The sequence below is a fragment of the Eucalyptus grandis genome, chromosome 1, assembly GCF_016545825.1.
Source record: "Eucalyptus grandis isolate ANBG69807.140 chromosome 1, ASM1654582v1, whole genome shotgun sequence".
NCBI lineage: Eukaryota > Viridiplantae > Streptophyta > Magnoliopsida > Myrtales > Myrtaceae > Eucalyptus > Eucalyptus grandis.
The window spans coordinates 50,155,941-50,176,016 of record NC_052612.1 but is presented as its reverse complement, the minus strand read 5'-3'; the positions used below and the strand labels follow the sequence as shown (position 1 = coordinate 50,176,016).

The 20,076-nt window shown below is 36.5% G+C and overlaps 1 protein-coding gene across 1 annotated transcript; it reads right to left on the bottom strand.

Annotated features, from left to right (window-relative positions):
- Window positions 1-1,188: 1,188 nt before the first annotated feature.
- On the bottom strand, window positions 1,189-7,064 carry LOC120291581 (putative disease resistance protein At5g05400). Its single transcript, XM_039309233.1, has 3 exons — window positions 5,792-7,064; window positions 4,039-4,268; window positions 1,189-1,765 (listed from the first exon to the last, which is right to left on the bottom strand). Exons 1-3 carry the CDS (start codon window positions 6,873-6,875, stop codon window positions 1,496-1,498), a joined length of 1,584 nt encoding a protein of 527 aa, XP_039165167.1. The 5' UTR covers window positions 6,876-7,064; the 3' UTR covers window positions 1,189-1,495.
- Window positions 7,065-20,076: the final 13,012 nt, after the last annotated feature.

Here is a 20,076-nt window from a genome sequence, read left to right as displayed (position 1 = left end):
TTCGAAAATCTAGGTTTTACACACAAAAAAAAAGTACTAAGGCAAGAGTAACTCTTTTATGAAGATTTAGAATCCTAGAAAGTTAAAAGTTCCAAAGACTACGACAAAATAATAATAATAATAATAATAATAATATTTGAAAGCAAGCTCACGTATGGCCTGAGCCTTGGGCTCACGCCACTATAAAAGAGCAATCTTGTCTAGTCAAATGAAACCCTCTACTTGGAGTAGTCTTCCCCATAGAAAATATGGCTGTGAGCTTTCCTCAATTGGGCAATTTTTTTATCCCTAGTTTACTAATTCTCTTTCATGTTAGCAAATTATTATCAATGACCAATTTAACAAGTGGAAAATTTTTGTTTTAAATCCAATGGCTGATGTTGGATACGGGACCGGTCCCGTAGAAGTGTAGATAGAGGCCATAAAATTTATCTATCACAATGTAATATCACTTTCTTTTTTCTTTTTGTTCAGAGTAACATCACTTTCACTGATAAAAACAAATAACAAAGCATTTTTCATCTGTAACTACTCCCCTTTTAGAACTTGGAAGATATGTCATTTTCTTCAAATTTGGTGTAAAGATTATACCAAAAGGATCTCCTACTACATGTTATCACTAGAGGTAGCTAAATAGTTAACTTTTTACCTGGTAGTCTAGAATTTAATATACCATAACTAATTGCCCTCAATTTCAATTGAATATCATTAATTGTTTTTGTGATGAGCTCATTTATTAACTTTGTATGCAAAAGTTTTTCAATTACATAGTGCCTGGGACTCTTTTCTAAGTTGGATTTCAAGATGACAAAATTTTATTATACAAAATGATTAACTTTTCATATTATGAATGTTATGATCTATGGCATCGTGATTGTCATTTCACACGCTCGACTATCAACGGCATCTTGGCATGATGCTTCTAACTATGGGGTGAGATTTTGCTATGTTTTGTCTCCTGAATACTTTCATTATTTTTAATATTTTGACATAATGTTAATCACGTACCTCTCAATTGAAGAGTGCAGCGGAATGTGATTTGACACTATCTTGACTCCGAGCTTCTTGTGAACCTATCATCAGTTTTTCATTGGATGAAAAGAATATTACCATTTGTTTTATAGGAATGAATCTATCTACAAGCAAAATTTTAGTGATCAAAAGAAAAATTAGTCTTACACTTTCGGAGAGAAGCACTTCAAACTTTTCAAATAAATTAAGGTTAAGTTGGTTAACATGGGGAATGCCAAAGTTTCCAATGCTTCCAACCCCAAGCCTTCTTCCTCTATAACGATCGCCTCCATTTTCTTGCAATGTTGTACCGTTAGATCTCTCAGTTGTACGAGAGATTTAACTGTGGATGGGAAAAACATGAACCCAAGGTTGTCACAGTGATCGACCTCCAACTTCTTTAAATTATGCAAACTCACTATTCCACAAGGATTCTTGTTCCATATGTGTCTCAAGCTTCCTAATTCATTTAATTTAAAGGTGGTCAACTCGACAGAGCCCGAAGATCTTCACTAGTGCTTGGTTCATCAAGGTCAAAAATTTCTTGCACCGAATTGCAATCTCTTATACATAAATTGTGCAACTTGCGTAGTTTTACAAGCAACTGGGAGCTAATAACCTTCAACAGAGATTCGCATCGCACCAAATTGAGAGATCGGAGATTGCTCAACTCCAATGGAGATTCATCACTCCATATCTCTTTCATATTGGGAAGTCCTTGCATTGTCAAGGACTCCAAAGATGGGATTGAAATCTGAAGGACAAACCCATCAAAAAATCATTTACAATTACAAAGGACAATTGGGAAGTTTATGTGATATTGCAGGTATTATAAATGGTTTCTAAAGGAAATTTACAATCAAGGTAATGCACAACCTTTAGGATAATTTTTGCATGTACAAAAATTTATGAGAAAAAAATGCTAATTTACGACCTCAAAAGACAACTAATGACCTTTACCATTTATTTACAATATAACAAGGAATGTACCGATTATACTTTCTTTGCACTTACTAGCAAGATTAGGAATTGCAATCATCAAGAAATATCACTCATTCAGCTTACTAATGACAATCCTTCCAATATCTATCTAATTGTCAAATTATATCTATTAGATGAAGATATATGCAGCTTATGTCCCATTAGTCTCGGCGTAATTGGGCCTTCTATATATATCATCTTGTTACAAGCTATAGTAGGTTATTACAAATAGTCACTAAAGGAAATTTACAAGCAAGACAATTTACAGCCTTTAGGATTTATGATAATTAAAAAAAAACGCTTATTTACAATGCAAAAAGGGATTATACGACCCTAAAAGACAACCAATGAACTTTACCAAGCAAGACAATTTACAGCCTTTAGGATTTATGATAATTAAAAAAAAAAAAAAGCTTATTTACAATGCAAAAAGGGATTATACGACCCTAAAAGACAACCGATGAACTTTACCAATTATATACAACAAGGGATGGACCGATTAGATTTTGTTTGCAGTTTCCTAACAATTAAGGAAAATTATAGTCATCAACAATTAGCACTCATGAATCTTACCTTTACCAAAAAAAAACAATTAGCACTCATTCAATTTACTAATGACAACGAAAATTAGTTACCCATAGAGAAAAATGAAGCACTTTCAAGGTAAGTTACTCCTATAAGGTAAGCTCATATAAACCATCCTAATTATTCGTCCTTGTTGTCATAATTTCTCTAAGGGTGAGTCTAAATCCACAGCCTACATGTTTGAAACCATATCATTTTAGGTTAAAAGATCCAATTGTCCCTTATTACAATTGAAAACTTTATTTTATGTTCTTCTTTTGTAAAGATTAATTAGTCTTTTCTAAAAGTCCATTGCTATAACTCTAGAAAATCCTTCATTTGCAAAGTTGCTCGCAATCTCTCATCTACCTTACCATCACCCATCGCTCCCATCCATACAATGAGCTTAACTTTTTTGTGTTTCGTTCATTGGAAAATTGTCATTCCCGACAAGACTACAACGACAAAAAAAAAAAAAAAAAAAAAAAAAAGGCTGCCATGGCTCTTTGCAAAATTTCCCCGATCTAGTTCCTTTATCTTTGAAAGCGAGCCCTCCCCATGGAAGCTCAACGCATGGGAAGAAGATGAGTCATGTGTGACCCACAATTTAAATGTCCACTACTCTTTACTTTACCGACCGTTTCTCCGGCAAAACTAACATGTTGCCGGAATCTTGGGCCCCCCCACAATCCAATTCATGATAGTTGCGCCATGATAAAAAGGTAATTTTGTCTGGTCGAAAAAATAACCGGCAATTTTTGCGGGGCTAAATTGCCGTGTGCTATCCTTAACTGGGCAATTGTTTATCTGGTTTAAAACTTCTCTTTAATGTTGGTAAATCTCTCCATCAATGACCAATTTAACGGGATGTCAACTACAAATTTGTAAAGTACGTCCAAATACATCTGTCTATGCTGTATGCATGGATGAACATGCACAAAATTCTGTATTGTTATAATTTGGGGGCTTACGCAATGACTAATGCTTATTTAAACAAAATGCACAAAGTTCGTACATCAATTAGATTAACATAGCTGCCTTTATTTAAAAACACCATCCTCGTTCCCATTCTTTGTATTGATTATAAAAGAGTCACCTATATTATACATTTGGTGGATAATAACAAAGTTAGATAACTAAATTCGATGGAATCCACTGTGAAAGATTAGAAATTACTTTACTTATAGAATTAATTTAATGCCAAAATTCCATTCGTTTTTTATTTATGAAACCCCATGAATATACTTGCAGCATGTAAGGAACTCAGAACATATCACAAACTAAATTTACATGGATTTCATATAGTTATTTGGATATCTACCCAATTAAGAGAAACGGAAGATTGCTTTATCTAATTACAAAGAAGGCGTGAACGGAGAAGGTAGATAGGAAGAAGATATACTGAAAACAACAAATCAAATAAGCATCATAATCCATGTTGCATCTAATTAGCAAAGAAAAGAAAAGTTAATAAATAGTTACCTGTTGCCCATTGAAGAATGCAATTTGAGTGCTAGCTTTGTCATCTAATGTACTACTTGAATGAGCCGACCCAGCATTGAGAAAGTTCTTGATATCTGGCAAGTCACACAATATCAATACACGCAAATTGTGCAACTCCACTTTGCCACAATCATCTGCTTCTAAAATCCCGTGCATTAACTTGCAACTGACAACTTTGATCTCCTCTAGCTTTGGAAGTCCTCTCACCACTAAAGGAGGAAACAATACTTTCATATTGTCACAACTTTCGACTTGTAATACTTTCAATGTACTAAAGGACTTGGAGGAGATATGGCTTTGGCATATCTTCTCCAAGTTGATAAGATTCTTGAGAATTAACAACTCCAACGCCTTAAAAGCAATAAGGAAATTATATCGGAGGATGTAATGGATAGAGGGACTATTCTGGACTTGCAGATGCTTTAATTTTGGAAAACCTTCTTGGGATAACGAGCAAATACTTTGCTCATTTCCACACAATCCGTCCAACAACAAAGCGTCAATTCTATCTAAAGTAGTTCGTATGCATTCTTTTTAAAAATATCGCTAGGTGGATTCAACTGGAGGATCAATGTCCTTGATGCTTTGTACTCCCTTGACCAGAGCCTGAGACGCCAAATATCAAAATGACCTATTTGGATTTTATACTTATTTAATTTCTGGATGTTCAGATCCCCCGGAAGCATACTTGGGTCAGGAATGGATAGGTCCAAAGTGCAAAGATTCTCCATGTGATTTAACTCAATCAGACTAGCATTAGTTGGTGGAGTTTGGTCCACAGCATTCCATTGATCAAAGCTACGCTCCATGTACAACTCCTCCAATTTGATCAAGCTTTCAAGCACACCGGGATCAATTATATAAAGTTTTGAACAATAATTCAAGTCTAACAACCTTAGCTCTACTAGTTGCCCAATTTCTTTCGGCAATCGCTGAATTTCGGAGTTTACAAAGCTGAGAATTTGTAACCTCTTTAGTTCACCAAGAATGGCTATATCCTCTAACAAACAACCCTCAAGGCACAAAGTGTGTAACTTCTCCAAAAATTGAAATGACGAAGGCAGACAAGTGAGACATATCCCAGTAATGTTTAAAACCATGAGTTTTTTCATAGAGCCAAATAATGAATCTGGGACCTCAAGAGATTCTTTGTTTGTAAACAATAAGAAGATTTGCAATTCAGGACAATCTAATTCTTTGGGAAGCTCCTTCATGTCAACATAGGGAAAGCATACAGCTGTACAACTTTTGAGCTTGTCCCTCTGCAATTTTGCTACCGACTTATCATTATCTTTCAACACAAGAAAAGGGTCATCTCTTGAAGCAATCGAGGTAACAAATCCACGAACTAAATCATGTATCCCAAAGCCATCTTCTCCCTTGTGTAACAAAAGGGAGGAGGCTTGAAGAGTATGTATCAATGAGCTCAGCCTATTTCTAGCAAATTCAATGCTGCTACCTTCTCCAAATAACCCTAAACCCATGCCGTATCTCATCAAGTTTTCAAGAGAGGGCTCGGAGACATCATAAACAGCACAGAGTCGTAATAATAACTTCAGCTCATTGCCTTCCTCACCTTTGAAATGATCATAACTCAATTGCAACGTAGAATTTATCACCACACCGATTCCTTTGTTTGCCGCCATCTCAATTGGGTGTAAAGCATCCTTCCATTCAGATAAATTAGCATTTTTAAAAAATTTCGCTATTGCGATAATTAGGAAAGGCAAACCTGCACATTTGTGGAGTGCTTCATCCACGAAGGGTTTGAACTCGCTATCATGAACTTTGTCTCCCACCATCCTCTGAAATAATTCTTTTGCCTCTACCTCCTGCAGCCCATCGAGGTGGAAGTCCCTATCGCAGCCCATTTCCCTTCGCAAAACATCCTGACGTCTGGACGTTAGCAATAACTTGCATCCTCTGACTTTGTTGTCGAGTCCGCAAGGAATGCCAACTGATTTCAAGTCGAGCCGCTCCCACAGGTTGTCTAATATTATGAGCACTCTCTTTTTTGCCTTCCCCTCCTTTTCCAACCTGGTGCGCAGAAGCTCCGCTCGCACGTTGACATTTGCTTCATTCTTAATGTCTAGGTTCAAAGCATGCGCAATCTCTCCTTGAATCCTAATGATATCTGGATTTTCCGACACATTGGCCATAGTGACCCAATCGAACAAATTCTCTTCGCTTAGTTTCCTTTTGGCTTCCTCCACAAGGGTAGACTTGCCGACCCCGCCCATCCCGTGAACCCCAACCACGCTATTGCTGTTATCGGCAAGAGCGGCCATGATCTCCCGTATGATCGGTTCTCTGGATTTGCCAATGCCACCGCCCTGAAGCTCCATCGACATCAAGGCAGAAGAATCCGGAGTCGGAGCACGGTCGTTCCCCGGTGCAGAACCTCTCAAGGAGACCTCCCTGTCACTGTAATCCCGAACGAGATTCTTAATGTAATCGGTCTGGAGCTTGGCCGTCCTGCTGAACGTATGGCGACAAATGGGGTCGGGAAATGTCCCATAACAGCAAGTCTTGCTTGCCGTTTCAAAGTAGCTCAACAGGTCTCCCGCCTCCGTCAAGGCCTTCTCAGCACTTGCCAGAAACTCAGGGACCCATACGTGGATACTCAGAAGATTGTTTTCAGCCACTTCCTTGGCATCTCGGACCCTGTCGGCCTCGTACTTCAGCTTCTCGACTTCCTTCCGAAGATTGTCGGCATATCTCTTGGAGCGCATGACATATTCGAATTGAAGCTTGATGGGAACACCTAGTGGCTTCAAGACATCCCATGCAACGGCAACGACAGAATCAAATGACATTTTTTTTTTTCAAATTTTTGCCAGAGAAAAAGAAAGAGCGAACTAAAAGGGAGGGAAGGAGGGGGGAGGGAGAGAGAGAGAGAGAGAGTAGCAGATGCTGAAGACGATGAGGAGGAAGAAGAACGGTTGTGCCAATGAGAAGGAAGAGGGAAATGGAGCGAGGACTACAAGAGACGAAGAAGGCAAGATTTGAATGCAAACGAGGATGAAGTAAGGGAGCGAAGAGCAGTCAATTTAAGCACAAAAATGCTCAGTAACCTAACTATGGTTGAGGCCTTAACTAGACACTATTTAATCCGAGTCAAAACTGACCAAAAATAATAATAATAAAAAAAGTAAGAAAAGACCGCTCTTGGTCACCTCAATCAAGACAAGAATAGGATGGTGGACTTTACTCACAGTTGAGCAACAGTAATTGTTGATATTTGCATTTTTATTATTCCTTGAGTCGACCAGTCACCATCACCAATGTTTGAGCACCCACCGCCAATGCACAAACAATGATCAGGTGTGAGAAAATTGTGAAGGCAACGAAAGCGGAGCTTGCGTACTCACAAAATCGTATAGTCTATTTGCTTGATTTCTTTTTCTAAATTTATTTCGGTGAACTCTAAGATATAAGTTGCACGCACATCACGTAAAATCAAAAAAAGTCAAATTCATATATTACCAGCTGTCAAAAAAAAAAAAAGTCTCGACTTAAATCATCACATATGTAATAAGTCCTTCATATAGTGTCATTACCGGTATAACAAATTGTAATTAATAAAGACAAAAAAGGGACAAGGATGCGTCACAACCACGTTACATATACTCCTGTCTAGAGGTAGTAAGAGGGGCCAAATTCATTTTTCAACTCGATTTATTTTGCCAGATTGAATATAAATGGCTAATTTAAAAAAAAAAACTGATCAAAATGAATTTAAAATATCAAAACCCAACTTTTCGTGAGTCTCTATGGGTTAGCATGTACTCATTTCTGACTTATTTGTACTAATAGCTCAAGCCCAAAGTATATTTATGTGGAAATTAATAAATAAAATAAGAAGGAAAATGGTATCATTAAATTAAAATAGTCCACTTCTCATTGTTACATGTAGGATTATTAACAATGACTAGCTTGCTACATCAAATAAATTAGGAATGATCAGATTGTACTTTCCTTCAAAAGTTAGATTATATTGGTTCGATCAAATAATTTAATACTCAATTGGTTTTCGTACAATAGATTTAAGGCTGATTGTGTAATTATCCCAATAATGTATCTACGCAGAAGAACATAATATTAGCTGATATGGAACCTAGATGGCTACAATTTCTATGGAGAGCATGTTTGAAGTAGAGTGCTATCTGTCAACCTTAAAGGTAAAGGCAGCCTTTACAGTAGTAAATATTATTATATAATTACATAGAGCTAGATTCTCACATTTATATATATTTTGTGAAGTTAGTAAAAAAATTATGTCTAAGAGTATAATTTTTCAAAAAGAAAATTTATGCCCAACAACCGCACTGCTAAGCATAATCAAATTTAGAGCACTTTCCACACAGAGAGATGCCGTAAGTGAAAATGAAAAAAAAAAAAAAAGACAAAATAAAAGTAACCACACCTAAAAAAGAAGTATGGGGAAGGTAACTAAAATGAAATGGGTACTCAAACGTTTTGTCCTTTTCGATCTCTTAAGGAAATATTACAGAGGGACAATTTAGGAAAAAACCCATACAAAGTATCACATATGTAATTAAATTTTCTCAGTATCGGACAAAAGCAAGACCATATATTGAGGAGGGCTTCCATCGGTCGACTGACTTATACAAAAAGTTAGATATATTGCCGTTAAAATATTACAAGCAACTTTTATTTATATTACAGTACCGTGCACACGAGGTCTCCTCTTCAAAAGCTTATTTTCTCTCTCTCTCTCTCTCTCTCTCTCTCTCTCTCCCCGTTTCTTTATATGAGGGGAAATGCTGCTTTTCTTGAATCATTTGTTTACGGAGACAAAGTTTGGGAATTGTAAGTGAAGATTGACATACTGATCGTAGTATAGCATGGCCCTTGATACGTAGCATAGTTTAGTAATGGTAAGTGAAGATTGACATACTGATACGTAGTAGTATAGGATGGCCCTTGGTGTCAGATGCCGGTCGTATTGGCAGACTTGAAGTCTTTTTGACGCACTTTCTCCGCAGTGAATGTTAATAATGAGATAGTATTATGAATAAAGGGGCTTCAGTAGCGTTCGGTTTTTTTAAACAAGGGTGATTGAAAGAAACATGTGAGGAGTCTTTACACCTGACCTTTACTCTCTTTTTTCCCGTAAGTCACATTTACATGTCTATGATCTTCGGATTTTAGTGATAGAAATATCAACTTTTTGCTGGAATATTGCATCATCAGTGGCTGAAATTCAATGCTGGAGATCCAACGATTTAAGAGAGAGCAACAAATAGAAAGATGGGTGGCGCCAACGTGATAAGGACAGGGCACAGCCACCCATGCACATGATAATTAGCATCTCTAATCCTTTTCATAATATTAATACTTTCAGCGATATTTGTACGTGGCACTTTTGGGAATCACCACAGAGTGACGATTAGAATCTGAAACGTACATAACACCTTCGATCAAAACGCAATTATTAAAATGATCGGACTTAAATCATCACTTGTGTATAAAGAGAACGATAGGACGAGAACATATCAAAACCCGCGTGACACGGAGTTCCATCCAGAGGTGGCGATATGTATCAAAGAGCCATTATAACTCAATTTTAGTGTGACTGAGTGTATATAAGACAATTAAAATTTTAGATTTTACTAGCATAATAGTCTTTGGGTTATTATAAGAATAACAACTTGCTATCAATCGTAAATTCTTGAATAAGTGGACTTTATAATAATTTATAAATTTTTATTATTTATTTTTGGGTCCAAAACAGATTGTTATTCACACGGTAGATTAAAGTTGTCATTCAATCATTTTTTTAAAATTTCCAATTGAAATAAAATTAAAAAAAAAAAACATAATCAATTCCATGCGAGTCTACATGGGCTTGCACCATACTCATTTTCAACCCATAATGAGTCTAGCAAAATGAGCAAATAAATTATTACTACTACCATGGGGGAGATATCCTTTCAGTATCCCCTAATACTTTTTAATTAAAAGTTGAACACGGTGATAGAAATGGTTTCTTTTCTTTACTTGACTAGTTATCATCATCAATGTGTAAGTTTCTGCATCCTTACCTTCCTTCTAATAAACAAACATTGAATAGGTAGTAGTCCTAAACTTGCTCCTTACGCAAATCAATGAAATTGCATTTAAAATATAGAAGTAACATTATAATTAAGCAAATTGTTAGATTATAATGCCAATTGTAATTGTTAAATTAAACGTAACTTTAATTGAAATTGTTAGATCAAAACTTTCATGTAAATTAAACTTTTGATATTATTTATTAACATTTTAAACCAATTTACTTTCTTGAGTACTACTACTCTTTACAAGACACAATTAATGCGGGAACCAATTGGACTCACCACTAAGTTTGTTTCGTGCTCTCTTATTCCAATTGGAGTTTCCCTCTTTTTCTCTTAAATGCTTGGGGTTTTTCATGAGTCTTTCATTTTTAACATTTATTTTTCAAATATTGCAGTTATCACATATTAGTTTTAAAAATTTTCAGAAACATACAATTATTGCCAAGTAATGTGACCTTTCATAATTTATAAACCTAATTTTTCTTCCACTTTTAATTTTTTCAAAGGACGGGGTGGGTTGAAAAATAGCGACATTTTGCTGGAAAAGTTTATGATCAACGGCTGAGTTTTAATACTAGCTATCCAGCCATTTAGGTGTGCATGCAAACGTTTCCGTTTCTCATGGTTTACTGTTCTTTTGTTAGAACAAAAAACAGAAACATGTTTCTTAACGCCAATACATTGTTTTTTTTGTTCCTGGAATAAAAACTTAGCCCGAGAATGGTTTGGGAACGAGAAACAAGAAGCAAAAAGTTCTTCTTGTTCCTGGAACAATTGCTAGAAATAAGTGATTTTCTTTTTTAATTTTCTTTTATTTCCTTTTCTTGCCGCGACCACCGTCCAACCGCCCGAGCCACCGCCCACCGCCGCCGGTCGCCGCCGCCGCCGTCGCCGTTCGCTTGGCCGCCGGCGTGCCGTGTCCCGGCCTCCCACGTCGCCATCGCCGCCGTCGTCGCCGCCACCTCCGTCGCCGGCCGCCATCCCGGCCCGCCCGCCCGCCAGACCCCGCCGGCCATGCGGCCGTCGCCAAATCCGCCGGGCGCCGCCGGAAGCCCATCGGCCGCCCCCTCCGCGGCCGCCAGTCCGCCTCCGGCGGCCGGCGGTCGTCGGCCGATGGGCTTCCGGCGGCGGCCGGCGGCGTCGTGCGGCAGCCCGGCGGGCCGGCGGCCGGGATGGCGACCGGCGGCGGGGAGGCGGCGGCAATCCGTCGGCAAGATTAAAAAATGAATAAATACAAAGAAATTGTTGCGTTATCAAACGCATTTACATTCTTTTTCTATTCCAAGTAGAAATTTTGTGTCGTTATCAAACGGGTTAACTTTTCTCGAAATTGTTAGGAATGTAAATAGAAAATAACCATTTCTGAAAAAAAAAGCTCTTCCCCTAACAGAAACGTTTGCATGCGCTACCTTAGAAACGTAAGAATGACTCAAAAACCCAAGGAAGAAAGGGGAGATAGGTTATGGATGGAGCTCCACTTGGGAAGGTGTGTGGTAAGGGCATAGCCCCCACGTCGTCACTGCCCAAAACTAAAAATACAAAACGGCAGCTTTATATCGGTCGCTCGATCAAGACAAGAAAGATAACAGGCTCATAAACAATTCAGTGACCATCACTAACGTCCAAGAACGATGTCCTTATCATGATATGGAAATGGATGATTTTTTCTAGCAATTTACCCTTCCTTGATCAGTCACCATTGCAAATGTCCAAATCTTCACGTGCTTTCTTCCACTGCTCATGGACAGCCATCTATATATACGAAAGATTGCTTTAATTGGGGTAAGTGGTGGGAAAGGGAGAGGGAGAGAGAGTAATTGAGGGTTGTTGCAGGAGCTGAGATGGTTTTCTGCATCCTACTGTTCCTTTACTGGACTAGTCCCCATCACCCACGTCTGCCTCGGCGTCCTTTCGTCCACAGATACTGGGACAAACATCTAGGAAATCGCAAATGCATGAACTCGCCGGGTGCCCCCACTCGTATACCCTCTTTCCTTTTACTGTCGAGAAACATTGATTTCCCACTTCAACCCTCTTGAGGCAATGATCAATTAAGCAAAAGAGTCCCTAATTATTAAGCTAAAACAGACAACTCTCTCGTGAGGCCCAAGCAAGCAAGCTTTCCCTTCACTTCAATTAAACCCTTGTTGTTCCCATTAAGAGTTTAAGAGATGAGTGATCTCGATGATTTTCCATTATAGAGATTATTTATCGAATGGTATTTTTTTGATAATGTTTTTCTTTTTGACACATTAGACTTGAGCTAACTTAGATCCTTATATCTAACTAATATTTACCATTATTTAGAATTAAGTCTTGACTTTTTCATATATCATCTTTTGCAAATTTATTGATAGAAAGCCCCTCTAGGCATCCCTTTAAGTGAAAAAAAAAAAAAAAAAAAACTGAGTTCACAAAATAAAATTGAGGTTAATTAATTTTTATGCCAACCATAATTATTAGATTAGAATGTGAAACAAGTATCATAAAATTGCCATATGATGATATGGTTGGAATTTTGTTAATGTCTCTATGTTCTAGCTTTTTTAAATGTTACTTTTCGATATGAGTTTAATGTAATTTTTCCTATTATTCTCAAATGACAACATCAATCAACAATTTTCGTTGATTTTCTTCTGAGAAAGAGAGAGTGAGTCCCACACCAATAATGCACGGTGGACTCAATAATATAGGCCTATGAGGCATTGTGCAAGACAAGATGCCTTACACAGTACACACAGTGAGGTGTTTCTGTTCACTTGAAGTAACCATTGAGCTGTCAAAACTTTCGTCCTTTTCTCTTCAAATTTCCGGATGAGCTGTTATATTTCTGACTCTTCAATAGTCTATCTCGATGGATCTGGTAGAATCACATTATTGATCTTTTGAATGGACTCGATGCACTCGGATGGTCACACCTTTTGTGGATTCTTGGACAAACACATCTTCGGCGAAGACTGATAGGAACTTGATGGTACATTTAAAGGGACATGTGTTGGCATTGGCCCACAAAGTAGAAATAGTTTGCAGACTCTACGCATCATGAACGAATCAATAAAGGCAACATGTGAAATAAAGCTGTTCTAGACATTCATCAAAGATAATAATATCTTGTGAGTTGTTATGCACATTTTAGCAAAAGACCGATAAAAGAAATGGTTTTCCTTCATTGCATTTTCCAAGAAAATAGATGATGGCTTGAACAAGTCTTGGAGTGGGATTTGATAATTAATAAACGATTTAGGCATCGTGGTAATTTGTGGTAATTGAATTTTTTGCCACAATATATAATTCTTTCAAATCCTTTTTGTCAAACATGCAAACGGAGTTAATGATGATGGAACCATATACATGGGCTGTATATTGTCTAGAGCGAAATGTGCCCGCCTTGTATGTCTACCGTGTCCTTGGGACGATAGGAGGAAGGAGGAGTAGATGCTGAAGAAAAATAAGGATGGAGGAGGAAGAATGGTTATGCCGAGAAGAATGAATGAAACCAAGGAAGATCGAAGAGAGACGAAGAAGGGAGGGCTGCGTCAAAACACAGCATCTATTTACTGGAAAAAGTCGATAATGTCTGAGTGGTTGCTTGCTGCATGACGCGTGCTTGGACCTAACAATCAAACTTTCATGATTTCTCTGCATATTTTGCTGCCAAAGATCTCGTCATAACCATCTCGGCTTATCATTAATCTATTAATTTATTTCCATAATGTAGCCAAAATCTTGTGTTTGATGCTCCGCTTTTGTCTATTTAGCTTTTTCAAAAAGCATCTTGGACTCGAGAGGGAGATGGGACATCTTATGATTTAGGGCGCACATAATAACCATTCTAATTTTGGCCCGAACTACTTTTCTATTCTAAGGAATAGATTTAGAATAGAAATTCCGTTTAATAACATAATTTTCTTTTCTATTTTTCAAACAAACTTTTAGTCCTGAAATAGGTTTGGAACAGAAATAGGAAATAAAAACTCATGTTATCACTCGTTCTCGCTACAAGCCAGCCACTCACCTATCGTTGCTCGTCATCCGCCACCATCGGTCATTGCCCGCCACTACCAGTCATTGGCTGCCGTCGATGGTTGATGATCGCCGGCCGTCACTGTCGATCGCTACCAATTGATGGTCGCCGTCTACCGTTCAACATCCATCATCCGCCATCATTGCCTAAGAGGGAAAAATTTTGTGTCAATATCAAATGAGTTTTTATTCTAAAATAAAAATTTTGTGTCATTATCAAATGCATACTTTTGCTCAAAATTTGTCCAAAATAAAAATAGAAAAATATATTTCTGGAGTAAATTTTTTTTTCTGAAATAAAATGATTATTATTCACGCTCTTAATGTCTAGTCACATTATTTCTTCTTCTGGGCCTCAACAACGTTCCAAGCTATTTTCCAACAAGAGAGTTCAATCAGACAATAGAGTACTTATGGACCCCACTTTTGCATGCATGGTTCAACCATGGGATTGTGATAATAAATGCATGGCTGCCTTCTTGGAAATAATAGCTTTAATAATGATGTCATAGAAAACAAAAGTATAAACTAAGAGTTCTTAATGCTATCATCAAATCATTCACCATGTAATGCTTATTGTAATAGGAGCTCATATTTTTAAATATTTACCATTTATAAAAGATGTGATTTAAATAAACACTAGTTAAAAGATTGCAATGCGAGAAAATGAATGGTTTACAAAACTACAAGCAACACCACTAAACTTTTGTGATTGTAGTTTGGACTTAGCAGAGAACGAGGTAAATACAATTTAGACCTCATTTTTTTGACAAGATGTGATGAATCTATTGCTTCACCTTGCATGATCTATCTAAATGCCTAAGAGTTGCAAATTGATTATTTTCCTCAATATTTCCCTTGAAAAATGCAAAGAAAATTGTACGCGTGCATGCATATGAAAGCCCATAATATTAGCACATAGAATGAGAGAACACAACAACATATATATATATATATATATATATATATATATATATATATATTCATGTATTTGCTAGTTTTAAGGGTTATAACTTGCAGCCTTAACTATATGATACGGTGCATAATCCAAAAGTCATCTATCTTAGCCTGTCAAAATTTGTGCTCTTAGACTATACATTTGGCACATAATATAATCTCTAGTAAAATTACTAATGAACGAGGTAGTAGTAGATCCAGCCACATCTTTATTAAATGGAGACATGAGAGGGAGTGGGGACACCACCATCTACTTAATGTCCAGTCAAATTATTGCATCTCCTGAACTTGAGCAACATGCATAACTTTTTTCCAATGATAGAGTCTATCTGGCAAAAGAATACATGTGGACCACATTTTTGCATGAATGGTTCAATCATGGAATTGGGTCAGCAATGCATAGCTAGTTTCTTCAAAATAATAACTTAAAAAAGAATATCATAGGAAATGAAAGTACAGAGTAAGAGTTTTGAATGCTATCATCATATCATTCCCTACATAAGGAAAAAGTATTATCAAATCCCCATCTTAGTATTCACTTGTGTGCCTTTTTGTAAGCCTTGCCTTTTCATTCGCTACTTAGCAGTTTCTCCTATATATCATATAGGAAAAAATTACTAAAAACGTTATAAACCTATCGCAATTTTGTCAATTCAATTATAAATTTTTTTTGGCCAATTCAGTCCAAAATCTTTTTACATTTGTGCCAATTCAATCCATCTAGCCAATTTTGGTTAGCTGGTGCTAATGTGGCATTGCCAACACTAACGTAGACTTTTCAAATAATGTTTTAATAATTTTAGAATTTTTTAATCTTTTTTCCTTTCTTTAATTTTTTCCCTTTCACTTAGGGCCGGCAGGGTTCCGCAGGCAAGGGCTAGGATGCCCTCACTAGCATTGGGCAAGGTCGTCGCAACCCTTGCCCTATGAGCTAGGCATCAAGACCATCGTAGCCTTAAGGGAAAGGGGGGAAAATTTAAGAAAAGAAAATATAAAAATTCAAAAAATTCAAAAAATTATAAAAATATTATTTAAGAAAGTTCACATCAGCACCACTAGTGCCACGTTAGCTCTAGTCAGCTAAAATTGGCCAGTTGTATTGAACTGACACGAATGTAAAAGTTTTGGAATTTAATTTGCCAAAAAAAATTTAGAACTGAATTGACATAATTACAATAGGTTATAACTTTTTGGTAATTGTCCCACCATATAGAATCAATTGGAAACTTCCATTGATAGACTTTTTATTTCAAAAGAACATAAAATTCTAAATTAAAAACAAAGAAAACACTCAACAAAACATAAAATGGCTGTGTTATACATACATACATACGTACATACATACGTACATATATATATATATATATATATATTCAATTTATTGAATTTTGATAGTGCTCTGCCATATGTAATTAATGTTGACTTTATTGGAAAATAAGTCTTCACTCTCGATGTACTGCCTCTCCAATTTTCACATATTTGACGGAAAACCCTCAAATCATCCTTTTAAATAAATAAAAAAATCGTTTATAAGGAAAATTTGAAGTTGTTTCACTTTTTTTGCCAACAATAGTTGTAAGAATAAACTCGAAATTTCAAGCAAGAATTTTAAGTCATCATGGTATGGATTAATGCGGAATCATAACGGCGTGGAATCATACTATACTGGGCATGATTCCTTGCTTAAGCAGAGTTCGAATCAAGGCATTTGTGGAACGTGGGGATGCTGAAATTGACAAGGGACAGGGGTAAGTTTCACGAAATCGACAAAGGGGAAGAATGAGTAAGAGGTTTGACCGAAATTGAAGGTAGGGCTAGGGATCTCTGGCAAAAAAGAGAAACAGGAACGAGGCCTTTATGTTTGCTCGAAGCCCAAAAAAAAAAAAAAAGAAAAAAAAAACCTGTGTTTAGCGGACTATCCTGATTTTCCATTAATTATTTACGATACGCGGGACGTAATTTTTGGCAATTGTAAGAAGCACCATTCAGCTTCGCGTGCAAGGGATACAAAAGATCTCTCGTCCATTTTGAGGAAAAGAAGGCAGAGATCCTGTTGTGATTAGAACAATCAGCCTTTTCACTCAGAGAGACACACGACCAGCCTTATGCAGACATCGAAATAGAAAGGGAATCCGAGAAAAGCCGAGGGGGAAAAGACACATCGAGAGGAAAAAGGGACCCGCGCAATCGATCTGAGGAGGATTTGGAGCCTTTTCGCGTCTTATTCTAGATGATATCTTCAGATCAGTTGCTCGTTCTAGATAAATTATTGTTTAAATCTTTCAAATCATCATTAACTTGAAGTCTAACTTTCGACCAAAAATAAAGTTAAAAGTCTAACTCATGTATTCACATCCTTTGAAGATCGAGGACTTATACTCGGAAAAATTCCAAACTGGTACACTTGTGATCAATTTACCCAAAATTATTTTTTTTACCACAAAAAACTTCAAACTGGTATATATTTGACAAATTTATCCCAAACTGGTACACTCATGACAAATTTACCCTATGTTAGTTTTCGTTAAATTTTACTGTCAAATTATTAACTTAAATTACACGTGATAGTTGACTAGTATATCGATTTAGGATTTTACGCATCGTTGTCATAGTTTGCAATTTTTGTGATTTTTGTGTGCTATTAATCTAATTTAGTTGAGGGTATATTTTTCACAAATTTATTAGTTTAGGGTTTTTTGCGGTCGAATAAATTAGTTTAGGGTAAATTTATCATAAATGTACCAATTTAAGATTTTTTATGGTCAATCGGGGTAAATTTGTCATAAGTGTATCAGTTTGGAGTTTTTCATGGTCAAAAAAATAGTTTGGGGTAAATTTATCATATATGTACCAGTTTTGAGTTTTTTAGGGTAGTAACCCTATTTTTTATCGATTAGTTTTTGCGCATAGAGATTAAGAACTTCCTTCATATCATAGACATAGCTAGAATAGATGAGCCACAACAGGACAGAGCCTGATCTGTGACTAGGACAAGGCTAATTGTTACAACACTTTTTTGTTCTTCATATTTCAATTAATTTTTTTCATATCATTATGTGACTAGTCCGTATTGCTATTTTTTATATACTAATATGACCTTGCAGAAAGTGAAATTGAATGATGGGGTGCCATAATTTTGGAGCTACATGTCAATCTATGCTAATCTCATTTAATAAATCGCCAAAGCCATGCCAATGTTTGATTGAACTCATGCACGTATCAAGTAGCCGTGGGAATGTTCACAATTTCACCGAAGTGCACGCTTAGTTTAAATTAGTTACATTTTTTTGCAGCCGTATATCATCATAATATCTCTACACAGTCTCGTTGAATAATATTAGGTGAAAAGAGGAGTTCCCTTTATATTTGAAAACTACGAGATGAACATGACCGATGGAGTAATGTTCTGTAAATCCCGAACACCCTTTCCACAATAAGAAGATGTTATTGTTTCGCTTTTCTAGTTTTACAGGTTGAATTGACCGGAGCCTTGAGAAGTATCGAGTTAGAGAGATCATTTCCACATCTTCTCAAGAAATTTTTTGCAATTAATTCTTTATTTTACAATAACTCATAGTCAAACTGAAGTGCAGAAAAAAAAAAGGAAGAAAACTACGGTATTTTAAATTCTGCAACTTGATAATATCAGTTTCCATAAGCAGTGTGCTACGCATTGAATTTTAGTTGCAATTGCCTCATTTCAGAAGGTTAAAGCTAGAGAACCCAAACTATGGTTCACGAGTTGAATTAGCGCAATGGTGATATAACGTAGCTTGCTACTTTTGGCGTTGGATACGCACGGGGTTTGGTAGGACAAAATGGTCATGCCAAATCCAACAATCGACGTCAATTTTCTTTCATTCAATGGCTGAGATCATACAAGTAACTTTGAGCCCATTACTTTGTTGCATTAATTTTTGTGGTTTAAATCTTTGTATCCGTGCGACTACTTTTCAAGAATAGTAGATCATGGTTGAAAGGATGTTGTGGAAACTTGAATCATGTATAGTACACTTCATTACGATTGGTTCAGGACAAGCAATTGCGAATCCTTTGGAGATACTCATATCATTAAAGTCCAAGAAAGGACAAATAGATTGCTCGATGACTGAGGCAATGATGCTTGACCGTGCATCGCTAAAGTGATTTGACAAAAGGAGTGATGAGGGGTTTGAGGAACGAGCAAAGCTATTTTCCAACCACAAAGCTCTATTAGACAAAAGAGTATGTATGGATCTCACTTTGGCAAGCATGGTACAGTCATGGGACGGTGGTAATAAATAATAATGCATTGCTTGCCTTCTTGAAAACAATAACTTAAATTATCTAATCGTTCATCATGCAATGCTTATTGTTGATAGGAATTCATATTTTCAAGTACTTGCCATTTATAAAAGATGTGATTTAATTAAACAACAATTAAAAGATGGCAATATGAAGAAAAAAAAAGGACATATAAAACTACAAACAACGTTACCAAACTCTTGTGATTGCAGTTGAAGATGACAAAGAAAAATGAAAATGTAATTTAGTCCTCATCTATTTGATAAGATGGGATGGATCCTCAATTTCATCGTGCATGATGTCTAAATGACTCAAAGTTGTGATTCAATTATTTCCCTCGATATATCCCTTGAAGAATACAAAGAGAATTGTCTATCCACATGCATATTTGAACAAGTAATATATGAGTATGAAAGACCATAATATAAGCACATAGAATGAGAGAACACAATAATATGTACATTCATAGCCTTAACTGTATGAATGTGGACTTGAGAGCGAGTAGGGACACCCCATATATCTAATGTCTAGTCAAATTATTGCATCTTATGGACAGTTTGAAAACATTTTGACTAAATAGAAACAATTTAAAGTCATGAGAGACATTCTCCTTGTAATTAGATTGAGTAGAACTCACGTAGCTAATAAGGAATCAATGCCTATAAGTACA

Bases quoted from the DNA above. Each gene is read 5' to 3' on its own strand.
- LOC120291581 (XM_039309233.1), bottom strand. From the start codon at position 6,875: ATGTCATTTGATTCTGTCGTTGCCGTTGCATGGGATGTCTTGAAGCCA. The intron at 4,269-5,791 runs GTTTGCCTTTCC...TTCCTCCTTTAG, and splicing joins AGCACTCCACAAATGTGCAG to TGGTGAGAGGACTTCCAAAG. The intron at 1,766-4,038 runs GTAACTATTTAT...TTTGTCCTTCAG, and splicing joins CATTCTTCAATGGGCAACAG to ATTTCAATCCCATCTTTGGA.